We start from the raw sequence: 21,745 nt of genomic DNA, 5'->3' as shown, positions 1-21,745 counted from the left end.
TAACGTTACTGTAGTATGAAGCAGAGCAGAGCCGAGTGCTGTGCGAGCAGAAACGAATGAGAGACGAGCGCGGCACACGGCTCGAGAGCAGAGAAACTTTTATTATGCCACAGTCACCGCTTCCGCTTCTTCCGGCCATGCGTATATGGGGTAAAGCGGCGCTGTTTATCATATTAGATACATTTGTGTGTTGAAAGTTGTTATAATGCTACTCTGTAGTCTTCTGCTCTGATTTGGAATGAAAATCTTTGGAATTGATTTTAATATTGTACAATCTGACACTATAAGCTTTTGTTGGTAACTGTTAGCATGATCAAATTAGCCAAATTTCTACTAAACAAACATGCAAAACGCTAGGCATGTGTAAACTAAAACCAAACTAGAACCAAGAACTAAAAACACTAGAACCAAATTCATGTAATGTCAGGTAGGTCAGGCAAGGATTCAGATGAGATTTGTTTCATATTAAAAACAGAGATTTTCTAAAGCAGAAGTGAGTGAAATCACATAATACCTTCCATTTGCAAAACTCATGATGTCTTTAAGGTCAGTCTCTCAGGCAATGTTTCCCTCCATTTTCAAAGTGGTAAAAAGGTTGCTCTGCTTTGGAATGTGTGGAATTCATGTGGGCTTCTTAATTTGTTAAATTAGCACATGTAATAGAATTTTCTGTATTCTGGGAAAAGAGTTACGCCCTTGAAACGTTTCAGATCTTAATGTGTGTATTTTTGTCAGCGTGTGCTCTCTGCCATCCAAACTCGCATTGTGACGTGATTCTCCAGATAAAATCTTGAGCGAATGTGATTTGTCTGCCTACACGAGACAGACAGGAAACACTGTTCATTCGATCGGTACTTATGGGCAGCTGTCACATGCAGCCATATGGCGGTGAAACCGAGCTCGACTCCCAGGGGCTTTGGGTCGATCCTCCACAGGTGTGCCAGAAGGTGCGAAGTTCAGTCCTTATTAACCTTGTGCACACAAACACGGTATTCCAAGGGTACCTCCGAAAAAGTTACAGACAGAGCTTTGTCCTTCATTTAACATGAGTTCTGTTCCTGCTTGTCTATTTTTGAAAATGAAAGCCAACAAGCTCAATGGTAGATTAATGATGAGTGTATAAATACTACACTAATGGCCGGGCTATTCTTACTGGACCATCTGTTACGAGAGACAGGGTAGTGCTCACTTACATGCATTTGTTACCAAATGGCTAGCATCAACAACCGTCAGTGACTGAACCCAGGAGGTGTGACAGCCCAGATATCACTACTGAAATAATGAGATTTCACTATATGGGAAATCTGTTTACTACAATGTAAAAAAAGAAGAGAAATTTTTTTCCGAAGTTGATTATTGGAGTATGTTTTACAAAAGAGTACTGTTTGAGCCTTTCTACCATGAAATCAAAACTGACAAATAATTGTAATATTGAATATTGCAATATTTATTCTAAACAATTTATCCATGCACATCATTTTTTTTATTCATTTGCCCACATAATCGTTAATCAAAATAGCTTCCCCTCCCTTTTGCAGCGACATCTCTTCTCTTCTCTGATGATGTGTTTACTGGTCAACCTGTCACTCACATGATATCACAGCAATAGCAATAGCGGACTGTAGCTTCTGTTTTGTGGTGTACATCCATAATAAAGAACACCATCCAACCTGCGGGTGTATTTCAGATGTGGCGTGTAACGCACTCACTCCTACTAGCCACTTTGGCGGGTTGAATTTTATATGTAATATGTACATTTTTCAATTGTAGTAAAAAGGCATCTGAAATAATAAACTAATGTAGTGTTGTCAAAAATATCTGAAACGCTTCCAATACTCATATTCCGCAGATACACAATACCAGCTCCGCTTTCTGACGCTCTCATCTCTCCGACAGCGAGTTGACACATAAACCCGCCTCCCCTCACTCACTTGTTTCATTTGCTCCGGATGAGTATTGTTGGTGTTACAGGGCTTGAATTTTGGCGTGGGATCGCGCGTATTGCACATAATTTTACTCATTCCTGCAGATTTTGTGCTCACACCCAAAGTGCATTCACATAAAGCCACCTCTCAGTACTTTTTTGCTGTTTATTGTGCTTAAACAGTCAAATACACACAAAACCATGTCAAAATGCCAGTCTTGGCAACTTTGTAACACAGTTATGTTTTAAGTGAACGTAAACAGTAGAGAAAGAAAACGCATGTGTAACAGTATAATGGATCCGTGCGTCAGGTCTTAAAGTGACAGCAGCTTAATATAACTGCTGCCAAATTATGAGATAATATTAAAAATATCTATATGGCAGTTTCTCCCCATGGTATCGGTGTCAAAGTGGCTAGTAACTTTAAAAAACCACTAACCACAGTCGCTGGTGAGCAAAAAAGTTAAAACCCTGTATGTAACAATTTAAAAGACATTAAAAGTCATAATAAAACAGTTCAGACAACCCCATAAAGTGATTTTGTTGGATTTCTAGTCAGGCACTGAGTAGAGTAATCAATAAAAGTTCTTTCAGCCAAAGGAATCGCTTAGAGGTCCTTTGGGACTAAATAAATAAATTACAAATTATATATATATATATATAAAGAAAAACAGAAGCAAGGATTTCTTTTTTTAGCTGTAAAAAAAGATGCATGTGATTTCACATTTATTTATATGTTGAAAATAAATCCTTTTAATGCTTCCTCGACATCTCAAAAATACTGCAAATTACAATGTGAAATATAATGTCTCTGTTCATGAACACAACAGCGGTCTGGTAGCAATAATTCACATTAGTGTGAGCTTTAGGTAATACTACTGCAGATGCTTAGTAGCTTTTGCACCCTGCGGGTTAACGATTCTCAAACCATTTGCATATTCATTTATTCATTTAACAGATGTTTTAGTTCAAAGAAACTTTGCCCCGAGTTCATTAGCACAACATATGCAAGCGCAGATTTCTTGTGATGTGTTGTTTGTCAGCAAATGTTCTGATATCTTCGATGTCATCTCTGGTATACTTTTAGTTCTGTTGTTGCCAGTGTATTTCCTATGCCACTTCCTGTGTGGTGTTCATTGTTTACCCAAACAGTGTACCTAGCTAAGCTACCAACACTATCTGTTTCTTTAAAAAAAAAAAAAAGAAAGTTACACTAGAAACTTGCTCTGTAGTGTGCTATATTTAAACCACTTGATATTAAACATGAAATATGAAAATAGTAAAGTTTAATTTAAGCATAATAAAAAATCATTCTAAAATCATATCACTAGTTAACGGAGATATGGATGTGCAATCTGAATTGAAACACAACAGGCCTTATTCGCCAATGAAAGTTAGTTATTTTTAATGAGTCAATTAAAATGACTTACAAATGAGTCACACACAAACTCTAAAACATCTCACTTACACACTGAAATAGTTGGAGTGGTTACCAAATTAACATCTGACTCACTCGCTGAACCACAAGCCATTACTTTCAGTCATATTCGATTCGAAATAAGAGACGCAACATAGTGTAATGGACAAAGATGTTCTTCTGCTTTTGTACATTGACCTACAAACAGTAAAGCCACTTTTCTAATTTCTGTTCAGTGCTTTACTCTATTTTTTGGCCACAATGTAATGTCTTTAAATGATGATTTATTACGCAGATTATCAGTAAATTTGTTATTAATTTTAGTAATTCATCAGCATATCATGTAACAAATTTTAATTGATGACAGCCCTTTTTTCCAAGTTATTTTCCAAGTTACCATTTTTCCTGTTTCTAACACATCAACTTTGAGGACAAAATGATCACTTGCTGCCTAATAAATCCCAGTAACAGGTGTTATTCACTTCACCTGTCAGTGGTCATAATGTTATGGCTATACATATATATATATATATATATATATATACCAATATGGCTATATATATATAGTGTATATGTTGGTATATATATATACCAATATGGCTATATATATATAGTGTATATGTTGGTATATATATATACCAATATGGCTATATATATATATATATATATATATATATATATATATATGTATAGCCATAACATTATGACCACTGACAGGTGAAGTGAATAACACCTGTTACTGGGATTTATTAGGCAGCAAGTGATCATTTTGTCCTCAAAGTTGATGTGTTAGAAACAGGAAAAATGGTTTTTGACAAGGGCCAAATTGTGATGGCTAGACGACTGGGTCAGAGCATCTCCAAATCTGCAGCTCTTGTGGGGTGTTCCCGGTCTGCAGTGGTCAGTATCTATCAAAAGTGGTCCAAGGAAGGAACAGTGGTGAACCGGCGACAGGGTCATGGGCGGCCCAAGGCTCATTGATGCACGTGGGGAGCGAAGCTGGCCTGTGTGGTCCAATCCAACAGACGAGCTACTGTAGATCAAATTGTTCAAGAAGTTAATGCTGGTTCTGATAGAAAGGTGTCAGAATACACAGTGCATCGCAGTTTGTTGTGTATGGGTCTGCATAGCCACAGATCAGTCAGGGTGCCCATGCTGACTCCTGTCTACCGCCGAAAGCACCAACAGTGGCCACATGAGCATCAGAACTGGACCACGGAGCAATGGAAGAAGGTGGCCTTGTCTGATGAATCACATTTTCCTTTACAACACGTGGATGGCCGGGTGCGTGTGCGTCGCTTACCTGGGGAACACATGGCACCAGAATGCACTATGAGAAGAAGGCAAGCCGGCGGAGGCAGTGTGATGCTTTGGGCAATGTTCTGCAAAAATGCTTCAGGAATGGTTTGAGGAGCACAACAACGAGTTTGAGGTGTTGACTTGGCTTCCAAATTCCCCAGATCTCAATCCAATCGAGCATCTGTGGGATGTGCTGAACAAACAAGTCCGATCCATGGAGGCTCCACCTCGCAGCTTACAGGACTTAAAGGATCTGCTGCTAACATCTTGGTGCCAGATACCACAGCACACCTTCAGGGGTCTAGTGGAGTCCACGCCTCAACGGGTCAGGGCTGTTTTGGCAGCAAAAGGGGGACCAACACAATATTAGGAAGGTGGTCATAATGTTATGCCTGATCGGTGTATATATATATATATATATATATATATATACATATAAATTATGTCCAGCCTAGGAAAACTGACATTAATGAAACATACAGAGCCCCTAAGGGATATGGTTGAGAGGAGATAGGAGGAAAAAGTATATTCCCCCGAGAAACTTTGTGTTCGATTAATGTAATAGTTAAGGAACCGTAATCATTCAATTCCTTATGTTACACTATAGTAAATTCAGTGATTGAACTCAAAGCACAAAATCTGAGAGCTGGTTTTTCATGTGAAGCACTGAATCTACTGAATATGATGAATGGAAATGGAAGTGACCCCAGAGCTGAAGTGCCACAACTCCTACTCTGAAATCCTCTTTTGTGTTTGCGTTTGCAGTGTCATATGGTGTGTGTCGTCTTCCCCTTCTACTCAGCCTGCTTGTCTCTGGTTCATTATCATTCCTCACAGACTTACTTATCCTGAGACTTTGGCTGCTTGTCTTGTTTCAGCACCGCTGTATCACTCTGTGCCACCCCCTCCCCATCTCTCTCTCTGTCTCTCTCTCATAGACACACACACACACAGACACACACACACACTCTCGCATACTCACTCGTTTGTCTCGGCTAAGTAGTCTGCACCATCGCTGAGGATGATGGGCTGCACAGCTAGACACAACTGATCCGGCAATATTTAAATTTTATGCATGTCTCATCTCAGCGAGAGAAATCATAGCGCCCATCTGTGCGCTGCGCTCGCTCTCTCCCTTCCTGTATCTTATTTTCTCTCTCCTCTTCTCATTAATTTGGGCTCAGGTCAGTTTGTCTACACGAGTGTCATGTTTATCAATATAGCATCTTTTCAAGATCTCAAAATAATTCCAATAATCCTGCACAACCTGCCAGAGAAACATTACATATAGAACTTTATTTATTTATTTATTTGTTTGTTTTGTTTTTGGAATGTCTTAAGCCCAGCATGATTTTCTCTTCTGAAGAATTCAGTAAATATGAGAAGAGCTTTTTCTATATGAATATATTTTAAAATGTAATTTATTCCTGTGATGGCAAAACTGAATTTTCAGCATCATTTCTCCAGTCTTCAGTGTCACATGATCCTTCAGAAATCATTCTGATATGCTGATTTGCTGCTCAAAAAAACATATATTATAATTATCAATGTTGAAAACAGTTATACAGGGTATTTGATAAATAGAAAGTTCAAAAGAACAACAATTATTTGAAATATAATCTTTTGTAACAAATGTCTTTACTGTCACTTTTGATCAATTTAATGCGTCTTTGCTGAATAAAAGTATGGATTTATATAAAACAACTTTATTGTATTTAAGGGCTATTTAATTAGTGTTCAGATATGTCCTTTGTGCAAAAAATGCAACTTGAGAGCACTTTTTTCAACCTACTATAGTAGTGATCAAGTAAAACGTATGTCATTTGCACCAGCATATACTGTATTTACAGTCAAGTATACTGTTGGGCGTGCAATTTTTCATCTGACAATGTAGCATGTACTATATTCAAAGTAAGTGTTTAATGTCAATTTATTAGTCAATCTTAAGTATGTAAAAAAAAAAAAAGTTCATGAAAATTTCCATACAGTATAATCTATCCTTTTAATTCATATAAATTATATTGCCTGAAATCTACTTCTTACAAATGTACTCTAGGATTTCAAGTATATGATCAATACACTTAAGTGCACTTTTTTCACAAGGGTCAGTATGGTTCTATGTTGTAACGTTATACAGTGTGACGTGGATGCTCGGCCCATCCTGTTCTTTGACTTGCAGATGGTGGAGCTTATGAAATATTCATTCTGAATCATCCTGTTCATCTTTGTGTTTACAGTGAGAAGCTTTTGAGTTCAATTTTGACTCAAGGCATTGTATGCAATAGTCAGATATAGAGATTGGCTGTGAGGTCAGAAGGGTTTTGAAACGTTGCTTCTTCCGAATCATGCTGATCGTACATCTGTCTCGGTCTCACTTTTGTTTGTAGGTGTGAGAGAGAGTTCCCTTGGAAGTGTATTTAGCAATATTGTAAACAGGTTATTTTCTCTTAGTGTGTATGTTGTCTGCTGTATGCCTGTATGAACTTGCCATTTATGTTGACAGACAAGGAGAAAACCTCAGTCCATTAAGAGACATCCTGCCCACATTCTATACAGAGGTCTGTAAGCTTCATACCCTGGGTTGTTATGACCTCAAACCAGGGACATGCTCTATTTTATCAAAGCAGCTTTTGTAACAGAGGGTTTGTTGTTTGCTGCTGCAGTCATGATATGCTTTAGCTTTAATATCCTCTATCCAACTTGGAACCAAAAGTCCTTCTGTCCCGAGGAAGTAATTCTGTGAGGTTGTTTCACACCATTGATGTGTTTACTCAGTTTTAATGAACTACAGTGCTTCATCTGACCGCTGGTGCACTTAGGGGAAAGACTGTTGGAGATGTTGAACCGATATGAACTGATTATGAAACATTCAGTTCCATTTTTGAGACATAACATGCTAACTTGGCTGCTAAATGAGATCCTGTGACCTGATCTAACCGGTATAGTCAAATTATGAACAAATCCAAATTTTTGTGCAATTAAATATGTCCAATGCTGAATAATAAAATGAATGATAATTGTTAATTATACTATATATATAGATCTTTTGTAATGTAAAATAATTTTTGTTTTAGCCTATATACAATACAATTAAATTAAGTTTTAGGGCGGTAAGATTTTTTAAAGGGTTAGTTCACCCAAAAATGAAAATTCTGTCATTAATTACTCACCCTCATGTCGTTCCACATCCGTAAGACCTTCATTCATCTTCAGAACACAAATTAAGATGTTTTTGATAAAATCCGATGGCTCAGTGAGGCCTGCATTGCCAGCAAGATAATTAAAGGGTTAGTTCACCCAAAAATTAAAATAATGTCATTTATTATTCACCCTCATGTCGTTCTACACCCGTAAGGCCTTCATTCATCTTCTGAACACAAATTAAGATATTTTGATTAAATCCGATGGCTCAGTGAGGCCTGCATTCAAAGCAATGAAATTTCCTCTTTCAAGATCCATAAAGGATACTAAAAACATATTTAAAACAGTTCATGTGAGTTCAGTAGTTCTACCTTAATATTATAAAGTGACGAGAATACTTTTTGTGCGGCAAAAAAACTAAATAATGACTTTTCAACAATATAGTGTTGGGCCGATTTCAAAGCTTTACGAATCGAATCAGTGACTCGGATCTCCTTTCAAACGGCTAAACTGCTGAAATAACGTGACTTTGCCGCTCCGAGTCACTAATTCGATTCGTAAAGCTCCGAAGCAGTGTTTTGAAATCGGCCCATCACTATATTGTTGAAAAGCTGTTATTTTTTTATTTTATTTTTTTTGGCGCACAAAAAGTATTCTCGACGCCTTATAATATTAAGAACCACTGAACTCGCATGAACTGTTTTAAATATGTTTTTAGTACCTTTATGGATTTTGACAGAGGAAATGTCATTGCTTTGAATGCAGGCCTCACTGAGCCATCGGATTTAATCAAAATATCTTAATTTGTGTTCTGAAGATGAATGAAGGTCTTACGGGTGCAGAACAACATGAGGGTGAGTAATAAATGACATTATTTTCATTTTTGGGTGAACTAACCCTTTAACACTTTTAAGCCCAGAAAGCTACTAAAGACATATTTAAAACAGTTCATGTGACTACAGTGGTTCAACCTTGATGTTATGAAGCCATGAGAATACTTTTTGTGCGCAAAAAAAAAAAAAAAAAAAAAAATAATAATAATAATAATATGAAGCAGTGTTTTGAAATCGCCAATCACTAGATATTGTTGAATAAAGTCGTTATTTTGTTTTTTTATGGAGCTCAAAAAGTATTCTAGTCACTTTATAATATTAAGGTTGAACCACTGTAGTCACATGAACTGTTTTAAATATGTCTTTAGTAGCTTTCTTGGCTTCTGAAAGTGTTAATTGTCTTGTTGGTAATGCAGTCCTCATGAGCCATCGGATTTCATCAAAAATATCTTAATTTGTGTTGTGAAGATGAACGAATGTTTTACGAGTGTGAAACAACATGAGGGTGAGTAATAAATGACAGAATTTTCATTTTTGGGTGAACTAAGCCTTTAATGTTTTTGAAAGAAGTCTCTTATGCTCACCAAGGCTGCATTTACAAAAATACATTAGAAATATTAGTATTATTATTAATATACTAATAAAATAACTGTTTTCTATTTTAATATAATTTTAAAATGTAATTTATTCCTGTAATGACTGCTAATAATCCTCTATATTCCTCTATTTATATTCATCGATTTGATGCTCAAGTAACATTTCTTAATATTATCAATATTGAAAACATTTGTGATGCTTATTATCTATTTTATGGAAACAATGATTTTTATTTTTTTTTTTCAGGATTGTATGATGAACAGAAAGTTCAAAAGAACCACATTTATTTGAAATAGAAATCTTTTGTAACATTATTAATGTTTTACTATCACTTTTGTCATTTTAATGCATTTTTGCTGAATAAAAATATTAATTAAAAAAATCTTACTGACCCCAAAACTACAGTTAGTGTTCTTAGCATGTTTTGTACAGTATCTATAACCTATATTTGTGTATGTTTCATGGCAGGGTTCGAAGAGCAGGACACCGATCTTTTTCTGTGTGACACAAACACGTGCAAGTTTGACGGCGAGTGTCTGCGAATCGGGGACACGGTGACGTGCATCTGTGATTTTAAGGTAGGAATCAATGCTCCTCGAATACTAACATTTGCATGCTTTTTTTAGCACCATGTGTTGAACGTGTGACCGTGTTAAAAGCCACATGCAGAGTAAACGAGCTGTCACAAATTAAAATACACCTCTACATGCCTTCTCACCGAAAACACACACACACACATTCTCTCACTCGGTCAGAGTGCTCTGCTTCACTCAGACATCATGCATCTGTGTCTTGTTGCAGGCCAAGCTGCATCACTCAGGTAAATAGCATTATCTGTCTGCTCGCGCAGTGCGCGGGGGGGAATTTCCTTTGATGCATCTGCTCAATCGCCCGGCCTCGCTCGGCACAAAGATGCCTTGTGCACTTAAGAAGGGTCACGCTGCTTTCATTTCTGCCCTTAATACAATTGAGCAGCACTAACGCTAGTCTGGGGCCATGTGAGTGCCTCTAGCTGTGGTGGGGAGGGTTATCGGTTAAGTATCATGCACAGCGAGAGACGGTACCCGCCGCTTTAAGGGCGTGTGTGGGGATGCCCTACTCCTGCGGTTGGACGCTGCTGCCCAAAGCCCTGCCCTGCCCTGCCCTACCTCCAGACTCCCAAACAGAAAGTGGAATGGGAGAAGCGTGTGTAAGAGAAAGAGATGAATGGATGTGATTCGCACAAGTTCACTTACTGACATGCTATTGATCCAACTCTCATACTCAGAGAGAGAGAGCGAAGGACAGAAATGGAAGGCGGTCAGTCTCTTTCTGGACCACTAGCTACACCAAATGGAATTGCAATCTGTTTGTTTGAGTGACCCAACTGGGCAAGGCATAAAAACACTGGCACATTCAACTGGTGTTGGTTTGGGGCGGGACTACCTGTTTGTCCAAACAATAGAGGATAGAAAGTGTTTGAAATACAGTGTTGAACATGGTGCCTTATAAATGGAACACTCATGACACGAGATACTTAAAAATTCATCAGACACATGTAGCTGTAGACCAACAATTAATAAGTGATCACCGATGGAAAGCAATAACACATATTGTGTAAACACCCATTTACCAATATAATATACAATACTCTTCACAAGTGTGGGGTCTTTTAAAAGAAGTCTCTTATGATCCCCAAGGCTTTGTTTATTTGATCAAAAATACAGTAGTATTGTAATATTGTGAAATATTTTTACAATTTAAAATAACTCTTTTCTATTTGAATAAATTTTAAAGCTGCATTCCGTAACTTTTTTTTGTTCAGATGACATTTTCCGGTGAAAAATGTCATGAAAAACGTAGAATCTGTGATTCCGAAGTACAGTATCCACACCGATGTGGTGACTGACAGAAAACATTAGATTCATCCGCGCTGAGGAGCCATGCCAATGCACAACCCACGTTCTTATTATTATCAATGTTGAAAACGATTGTGCTTAAAAATTTGGTGTAAACTGTGATACTTTTTTTCAGGATGAATAGAATTTCAATAGAAAAGTATTTTTTGGAAATAGAAACATTTTGTAACTTTTTAAATGTCTTTAAAAAGGCACTTTTGATAAATTTAATTAATCTTTGCTGAATACAAAGTATTATTTTTTTCAAAAAAACATCTGACCCCAAACTTTTGAACAGTATTGTATGTGTGAATTTGAAATACCTGTACATCTTTGAAATCTCCTGTGTGTGGTGGCTGTATTTTCATCTGCATAAAAGTCAAGCAAAATGCTTTTTCTCTCTTTAATTTATCCTTGCACTCTGGCCATCTGTCTTGCAGTCAAATAACTATGTGCAAGTGCCAAAGCACTATATAATATCTGGTCTGGCATGGCTCTGAGTCTGTCATGTTCCAATTTAGAAAAGAAAAACACTGAAAAACATACACCGACACACTTTAAATTACACATCTGTGCATGTAACTGTCATACAATAATGGATCCGAGAGAGGAACCAGCACAAGAGTAGTATTCTTGCACAACGCTCAAATGGAATATGGTAATGGAAAATCAGGAATGGAAATTTGCTGGTTCAAGAGAACATTTTATACAGTAGGAACGATGTTTAGTTTCCTGTTGAATGCAATGTTGTTGAAGAATAAAGGTTTTCCTTTACTCAAATAGGATATTTTAAAATACAAATGTACAAGAAAATGTCATTTATTTTATTTTATTGAAATACATAGTTTTTGTATTGTAAAGGCTGGAAAACACTACATGGCTTTTAAAATCTGAACAGATTTTAAAACACTAGGCATCATACACTTCGTCCCCTTGGAATTATAAGGTTCTATCTGCGTTCTGAGCAGTTTTGAGATATTGAGCTTCAAAGTTTTTGCATTCCATATAGCAAAAACTATATGGGGAACAAGTTTCTTTCAAACATGAAAATGACAGAAACCCTAAATGTATTCTAAATATACAATATCAAAATCCTCTCAAATTTGTAAGTGGGAATTTTTGAAACGGGTCAAATGCAGATGCACTTTTGCACTTTTCGCTTGGAATAGGTTCTATCTGCCAAAAAATTAATTGAATCAATAATACTCAAGAAACACAAACAGTTTGCTCGTTGTAAAACATACAATTAGTGTTGTAACAATGTGTTGACATGCATGAGAAAGTTAAATTGAATGGTTTTTATGACATTTATTTCATATTTTAAATGAATATTTTTTTCTTGTTCAAGTTAAGCATAAAAGGCAGTGCTAAATCTTTTGTCCAGTGCAGATGTTAAATTTAGGTAGGAATATGATGGGTAATTTAACACATTATTGCAGGAACCATTTAAGTTTAAGTTTCCTTTTGTTTAGACAGAAAGCAGCTACTGTAATACATCTGACAGGACTTTATTCCACAGAAAGTGGAACAGGTGAAATGGCTTTCTCTCTAGACATCAGTAGTTCTAAAATAACATGATAACGTTTATTGTTGTAATTAAGACCCCATCAATTAAATTATTGACTATTTGACCTTTAAGGCTTAATATTGTAAAGTTTAAGACATTTTAAGACTAAAAAAACTGCAAGAAAACAGACAATACTTCAGCAAAAGTGTTTAACAAACTTTAATAAACATTGAAAAATGTTTCACTGATTATATATCATTAAAAATATTTCACATTTAAAATATTTAAATTACTTCAACTATGCAACAACTCAGTTTTTACCAACAATGTAACATTTAACATTTCATCTCACTTAATCTAGTATACACTTTAATCCAGTATGCCATAGCGTAGAGCTTTATAGCTATACAGCTCAATTAAAGTACACAGGTTAAAACATAACCTAATATATACATAACTTTCCCTCGTATGACAATGACGTGACTGGAAATAGACTACAAAACCCAAACCTATCCTTTTAATAGCGCTTCTGGCTAACGTTAGCGTTGTGTCTAACTAAAAATAACTCCTCAGCAATCAGATACAGCAAAACACACAAAAAGACTGTAATTCCCTGGAATTTGGGCTGCTGTCATTGACAAGATTATAAGTAAAATAGTCGATCATGAGGTTTCTAATAAACATTGCGTTGTGTGAAATTATTTAGTCTCCTCTTCACCGATTTAGCGTTTTTCTGGGCTCTCTTCCGCTATCGCAGCAACATGACAAAGAACGCTGATCCTGATTGGTCCTCGTGTGTGCATTCAAAGTGCTGATTGGCTCACGCAGATAGAACCTTATAGAACCAAGTTAGAGTGCGACTTTGTAGATAGAACCTTTTTGTTTTCTAAAAAAAAGTACCAAAATGTACACAACTTAAAAAAAGAAACATCACATAATGTAAATAAGTTGTCACAGAATATGAGTATGTGAATAACTCAATTTTGACAAAAATAAACGCCCCACATCAGTGGCTAACATCTTTGCATATGAAATAGCTAAGTATTACTTTCTCGAAAACTTTTAGCACACTTTTACTATTACAGCTGTCATTGCAGCTCAATTTCTGCACACTAATGAATGCTTTAATCATAACTAACAGTGCAAACACGATGTAACTAAGAGATTCTTTGAATAAAATGGGAGTTTTGGCACAAGTCTAGTAAACTCACGCTGTTTGATTGACAGCTCAAGCGATTGTAAAAGAGAGCGTTCTTTGATCGCTTTCTATATATAATTTAATCACCGTTTAAATAATAGATTATTTTCATCCTACTAAGAGAAACAACGTGAAGTTGACCATTTAGTCACTGGTTTGGCTTACTGACACATAAACAAAGAACATCTGACTGTACATGAATCATTACATATCAGATCAGGCGTTAGAATTAACACAGTTACTTACATGTTGTTGCATTACTGTCGAGTCCATATTGTAAAAGTCTGTTTGCAAAGCCTGCGCCGAAATGCAATTAATTTAGCAAAGAATCCACAGTGAAATGTACTGAATACAAATAAAGCTCAACTGAGACATTCATATTGTTGAAAATAAATAACCATATTCCTAGCATTAGGATTCTTTGAAAGGTAATGTTATTTTTAGTCCTGTATTGCTATTCTCTACTCGTCATCTCACTAACACACCAGTGGGCAGAGCTAACGTTGCAATGATGAAGCAGGTGTTGATTTCTCCTGCGGAGGCGGAGTTTCACCTATCTATGACAGGCACATTCAAGGATCAGTCATTCCCTGGTGTCAATAAAAGCTTTTATTGGACTAACAAGGAAGTTTTCATTTATGAAACTTACAGAATATTCTTATAGTACGATGACCTCTTATATATCAAAAGCTCAAGGAAAAGTTGATCTCTCAATTCATGACCCATTTAAGGCTAATTTCATACGTGTGTTCTTTTAATTTACTTTTGTATTATTATTGTTTTTGTATTGTATTTCATTGCGACACTGATAGAGGACAGCTTTGGTTTCAGTAGTGACTAAGATATGTGTTTTAAAATTGGCTCAAAATATCAAATATGTTTTTATATCCTCCGTCTGGATGGAATTATAGTCTGAAGATAAAAAATCGGAGTCTGTGCTCATCATACACTGCACAATTTTCTGTCAAATTCCGACTGCCCAAAATCTGCAGACTTTCAGCAACTATTGTGAACTCTTCTAGACTGCAAATCGGTTCAAAATCTGAGCAAAATTCATGTAGTGAATTCCAGCCTTTAGCTGCAAAAAATGTCTCATTTCACACTCCCACAACTTAGTTTTTTCATTCCTGGTACCGGAGAGCCACTTTTCCTGCAGAGTTTAGTTCTAGCTCTAATTACTGGCAAACACACATCAATAAACGAATTAAAGGTCTTTGGGTTTGCATAAAAAATGCAGCCAGGTGTGTTGGAGCAGGATTAGTACTAAACAGATAAGGATACTCCAAACTTAGCACAGAGTTACTAAACTCATTTGGATTTACTTTGTTGTATTTCATTTTATTATCCTATTTCTATTATGTGTGATTTTTTTTTTTTTGGTTAGGGCTGTCTGAGTGGAGGAGTTTGAGAGAATTGGGGAGTGATATTTTGGATGCACACTCAGACGTGAGTGTAAAACACCAGGACCGAGGACTCAGGCTGGTGTAATCGTACACCTGTATGACTACAGGTGGGTTTGGATGCTCCACTCCAAACCGAGGCTCTCTGACTCTTCCATTCAGATAGGGGTACCCTGAACTTAGTCATATTTCTATGTGTATGTATGTTTTTTCTGTGTATTTCTCTTCTGTTAACACTGTTTTAAAAGGTGCTATATAAATAAAGCTTTACTTACTTACTAAACTACTGGAAACTGGCTCTCGAGGACCAGAAATTAGCAATCCGGACATAGATGAACACACATGACCAGCCACATTTATACCCTATTGGGTAAACAGAAATCTGGCCTGTCCAATCATGGAGATGTCTACGGGATAAAGGCTATTATTCTTAACTTTACAAGAACTAACAATAAGAATCAAAAATGAGAAACCAAAGAGGCTGTGGAAGGATAGGGCAAATTTGGATTTATTATAATATTCACCAAAGCACTGTTACTCATTTCACATGCAAAAAGTTTTAAAAAGCAATAAATAAATAAAAATTTAAAAAATAAAAAAATAAATCAGCACTTTCAAGGGTCATAGAGAATGTGAAAATTGGTCATGAAAAATTGAAAATAAAATTATAAAGAATGTATTAAATATGGGAAAGAACAAAGGCTGTTGAAGGATGGGGCACATTTGGATTTATTATAATATTCAGCAAAGCACTGTTACTCATTCCACATGAAAAAAGGGCATTTATATTGAAGTCTTGAAAGCAAAAAAATAAAATAAAATCAACAATTTCAAGGGTCAGAGAGAATGTGGAAAATTGTCCTGAAAAGTGGAAATAAAATGATAAAGAATATGAATATGGGAAAGCATAAAATAAAAAATAAAATAATGATAATAACAATAATTATCATCATAAAAATGATTTCAAGGGTCAGAGAAAATGAGGAAAAAGGTCTAAGAATTATAAAGAATGTATTAAATGAGCATTTTACAAAAGACAGTTTATTAACAGAATTATTTTTAGATCAGAGAAAGAAAAGGAGTATTTACTGTGGTGTGTGTGTGTGTGTGTGTGTGTGTGTGTGTGTGTGTCTGCGCATTTTTGTGACATATCAGGACACAAATTTGTATGATGACATGGGTATGACATAGGTATTACAAGGAGAGGGTGACTTATGAGGATATTACCCCATGTCCCCATTTTTCAAAAGGCTTATAAATCATATAGAATGAGTTTTTTTGAGAAAGTAAAAATGTGCAGTTTTCTGTGATGGGTAGGTTTAAGGGTAGGGGTAGTGTAGGGTGATAGAAAATACAGTTTGTACAGTATAAAAACCATTACGCCTATGGAATGTCCTCACAATTCACAAAAACAAACGTGTGTGTGGCAGTGTGACACACACACACAGGTAACACTCCATTACCTGCTTGTATATATGGCCGCTTGGGGCCTGGCAGCCACAGGACAACACAAACACACATATTCACACATGATGGCTGGGAAGTAGAGCACTTCTCCTTGAGTGTTCTCGTCACTCAACCTCAGATGTACACTAACACACACACACACACACACACACAAACACACACACTGGTATTCCTATCATTATGAGGACATTCCATAGGGGTAATGGTTTTTATACTGAGCTAATGACATTTTCTAGCCCATAACCCTACCCCTACCCCTAAACCTTCTCATCACATGAAACTTTCTGCATTTTTACATTTTCAAAAAACATAATTTAGTGTTATTTATAAGCTGTTTTCCTCATGGCGACCAAAAAATTGCCCCACAAGGACAAGGATTTCGGATATTGCCATTATTGTGGGGACGTAGGGTGTGCTTGAGCACACACGCACACACACACACACATACGCATTCAATGTTCACAGACGGAGGCCATCACCTTGGAAGCGATATGAAGAACTGAGTGCTTTAGCTCAATAATGCTAGCGATAGCTTCCATTAGGAGACACTATCACAGTAACATAACCTCTGCACACACAGCAACATGCTAACTGACTTTTGCCTAGCTCCTTTCCTTCCTCTCTCTTTCTTTTCTTTTCCACCTACCAATTCATTACTGTACTTAAGAGCTCTGATTAATTCAAACGTCTTCATTTAATGCTTTTTTCAACACATCTCAGTCTATAGTCAGATAATGTGTGTAATTTGGCAGGTGTATGCGTGTATGTGATCGTTTGTGTGCAGCTATTTCTCTGGAGTCATGTGGAGTCATTTCTAATGTATTAGATACTCAGTGTAAGAGACTGGGTTTTCATACAGTATTGTTTTAATATTACAGGACATTTCTTGCTCTTTTAATTAGGGGATACAGTGACCCCTTTAGGTAATGAAGGGAATATCACTTTATTTAAAGTTCCCCAACAAATGCTTTTACAATGAAACAAATGAAAGGTGTTCCTGTATGCTAATTGACAAAGCACTGTGCTACGCTAAAATTTGTTAATGTATCCTACAAATGGAGCTTTCTTTAAAGGAATAGTTCAGCAAAAAAATTAAAGTCCTGTAATTATTTACACCCTCATGACATTCTGAACCTGTACATTGTAAAAAAAAAAAAAAAAAAAAAAAAAAAAAGATATGATCTATAAGTATGTTTTTTTTTCATTAATCTAATTTAACTAATTTAACCAACTGCAACTTGATTTTTTTTAAGCTATACAAGATTGAACTTAATCTTTTAAGTCAGTTTAATATAATTTAAATGAACTGAAAAAATGAGATGAAATGAGAGCCTGCTTGACTATACTTAAAATTTAAGTTCAGTTACTGCCTTAAATACTTAAATATATTAGTTGAATTAAGTGGGTTTAGTATTTAGTACATGACTGTCTTCTGTGGAACACAAAAGGAAACATTTAGGCGAATATCTGCTGCTCAGTGAATGGAGACCAGAGGCTCCATTCCCGAAACAAAACAAAAAAACCATAAAATCATTATATTTCAACTGGTTGTGATACTGCAGTATATCAACTATTAAAGGGGAAAAGAACAGAGAAAACTGTAATGCGCATACACCATATGACTTGGCACATTAGTCTAGAATTGATGTGCAGGTGTGCAAATGTGAATATACTGAATACTGAATATACAAATGTGTCATCTGTTTAACGTTGCTCATCCAGTCATATTTAAAATGTATTACTCTTGAGTCTTTTGTTTTTAAGTGTTACATAATGTGAAGCTGTTCCGGCACTGATGCCAAGCTTATTGTTCCTTTGTTATTAATAATCCTATCTTCTGATTTGCATCCATAAAATTGAATCTAATGAGTTGGATCTAATTAGGTAAAAAAATATAATGAAATGAAGTTCCTTTCATTTTTAAAGTATATAAAACACTACATTATTGAACAGACATTACTACATTATATTTAGTAGCTTATTTTAAACTATAAAACTGTATTGTAATATAAACCATTACCACTTTTTATCATCAAAAAACACACACACACACACACACACAGAAAGAGAGAGAGAACAATACTTCTGTTAGATATGTTTTATATTCAAATAAACATGTTTTAGATTAAATTACTCTCAAAAACACAATTTTTAATATTTCATATTTATAAAAAATATGAGCTAAAATATTTGTAGCATAACTAGCTACTTTCTCTCATTTAGCTTAGCTTAGCTAATTCGTATTTGTCAACCTTAGTTAATGGATTAGCTAACATGACCTAGCAATAAGCAAGTTAAAGGCACAATATATAAGATTTTTGGATTAAAATATCCAAAAACCACAAGAACAGTGTTATATATTTTTGACTTGTGTACTTACATTATCCCAAATGTTTCTAAGAATGTTTAAATCCAGAGAAATAAGCAATTTTAACCAGGACACGGACTGTGTCCATGCGTCGCCTGTCAATGACATCATAACTGCGTTACACTCGGTTTCTGGTTTTATTTTGTAGAAACCATGGAAACACCAAAGATGCTTTAATATATTATGTGTTTTATTAGACAGGTGAGCAACTGTTTGGATGGATACATTAATTGATAGAAAACTAATCATGTTATATAGCTCAACACAGTAAGTCTTACTGTTTAAATCTCGTTTTCTTGATTTACAGTGAGTACCATGTTTTGCTTACTGCAGTGTGCATTAAGTGTCTCATAGCAGCCGCCGAGCGAACGCAGAGTAGCACTATAACAACTTTTAACACACAAATTTATCTAATATGATAAAATAGTGCTGCGTTACCCCACATACGTTTGACCGGAAGAAGAGGAAGCGGCGACTGCGGCATAATAAAAGCTGCTCTCGAGACACGTGTCGCGCTCGTCTCTCATTAGCAATCGGCGGCCTCATTTCTGCTCGCACAGCACTCGGCCCTGCTCTGCTTCATACTACAGTAAGGTTAATAATCTCATCCATGAACATGAGTTCTGCCTGACTCCCGTCCCGATTCTTTTCCACCTGCTGTAGACGTGAAGACAACACCTCCCTTGATTCCGCGAAATCAAGGCGTCATCAAGCTACGCATTTGTTTTGAATAAGCGACCTCTAGTGGTGAAAATTTACATAGTGTGCCTTTGTTCATGATAGTTCAGGGTGCATTAACTAATGTTAATAGATACAATTTTTGATTAAAAAATATATTAGGAATGTTAGTATTAGCTAAGTTTAATAAATGCTATAAATGTGGTATCAGCGGCAAATGAGCTTGCTGCTCAATCATTCAAATACTTGGCATTGTTTGCTGTCAGCATTCTGCAGCGCACTTTCAGAAACCCTCCACCTTCCCCAGCTCCACCTGTATAGATCTGCTACAGGGTTTATTTCATATATGTTATATGTGCAGCAGCAGCAGTGTAGCAGATCTATTCCGCCAATACCAAAATACATTACATTGGCCATATCCATTACCATGCCAATCTCTCAGAGTGTTGTCATGATAGAACTAATGTTAACAAATGAAACCTTATTGTAAAGTGTTACTCCTACCGTTACTTTTTGGGGTATCTTGCCCATCACTTCAGTTCCTTTGGTAATTGTTACAGCAGCTGTAGTTTTTTGGATGTATATGATACATTGAGACCAGGCTGGTAGAAGATGCCTTGTTGTGGCTCCGCTCTGAGTGCCAGGACACAGTTCTACAGAGCATGAAAAACGATATGAGAGATAGATGAGAGCAGTTACAGTAAATGGAAGAACAGGAAGAAAGAATTTCTCTTAATGACATGTTTTAATATCCTCGTCAAAAAACGGCTGCTGGTTGAAGATGTATGAGGAAACAGCCGTTATATCATATTTCCTTCCTCTCTATTCATCCTTCACCTGCTATTATCCATTTTCTTATTTCAGCCTTTTAATTGTTTATATCTTTCTACTCAGTCTTTCATTCATCTCTCCATTCTGTCAATCGCTCATGCTCTTTTTCTGCTAATATAGATAGTAAAAGTTTGAGCATCAGCCTGAATTCAATGCCTTGAAAATCCATATTTTTGCCTGATTGACTTATCTGTTTGTAAAGGAACTGAGTTGATTTGTGTAAAGTCAATATGAATGGAAAGGTGATTTCAACACACACCTGTTTAAAATCTTGTTCTTGGAGTATCTGCCTCCAACTACAGATTTTTGGTCTTTTCTCTTTCTAATTAATGTTGTTGATTTGTTCTGTTTTTACTTCCTTTGCCTAACATATTTGTATCAAATGACATGACTGAGATTTAGATATATGGATCTTTCTATGAGAAGCATTGCAAAGCATGTAATTCCGACAGCAATAAATCCAGCAATTTCAGGAAAACAAAAATAATATGTATATTATGGGGTCCAAAGTAAGAGTAAAAATCAAGATGCAAACAGACCTGAATGTGTTAGACTGGTTTTACTAGATTTACTAATTACAGTAAATAAATCAGTAAATAAAATAAATAAATAAATCAGCCACTCCGAATTAATCACCACTTTTGGTCAGGTCTGAATCCAAATGAACTTGAAATAGTCTTTGTTGTGCCATTTTTTATTAAGCTCTTCATTTGGATTTGACTAGAAAAAGGAAGTTCCCAAAAGAAAGTGAATATTATTAATAACCGTCCAACTGCAGCTTGTATTTGTAAATAAAATGTACACAAATATGCATTTTTATTGTATAGTAGTTGCTGATTATTGTACTGTATTATTGAAGCAACACAAAAATGTTAACTTGATCTCATGAGAAAACTATTTTATGAGGTGGTGATGAAGCTCTACCCCTAAACCTAAGATTATTGTAAGAAAACGTATGAATAAGATCGTACAAATTCATACGAATTAGCCACCAATTTGCCAAAATGTAAAATATTTACAAATTTCCATAAGAATGTGTCGGAAATGTATAAAAAGTTAATGAAACTTTGTTGAGACTTGGTTTTAATATAGTATGTTAAAGGGATAGTCCACGCAAAAATGAAAATTCCCTCATATTTTGATATTTTGAAGAACGTTGACGTCCAAACATAACAATGACCATTGACTTCCATTGTATGGGAAAAAAA

At 35.8% G+C, this 21,745-nt stretch overlaps 1 protein-coding gene across 1 annotated transcript in view; it reads left to right on the top strand.

The window, feature by feature from the left end:
* The window catches only part of tmeff2b (transmembrane protein with EGF-like and two follistatin-like domains 2b), a 79,348-nt gene that overhangs the window by 7,510 nt on the left and 50,093 nt on the right, over nt 1-21,745 (top strand). Inside the window, exon 2 of the mRNA XM_051897166.1 lies at nt 9,680-9,789. Coding sequence (XP_051753126.1) covers nt 9,680-9,789 — 110 coding nt within the window. The remainder of the gene's footprint in view (nt 1-9,679; nt 9,790-21,745) is intronic.

This window comes from Ctenopharyngodon idella, chromosome 6, assembly GCF_019924925.1.
Source record: "Ctenopharyngodon idella isolate HZGC_01 chromosome 6, HZGC01, whole genome shotgun sequence".
Lineage (NCBI taxonomy): Eukaryota > Metazoa > Chordata > Actinopteri > Cypriniformes > Xenocyprididae > Ctenopharyngodon > Ctenopharyngodon idella.
The sequence above is the reverse complement of the archived record's forward strand: the minus strand, read 5'-3'. Positions and strand labels throughout refer to the sequence as shown.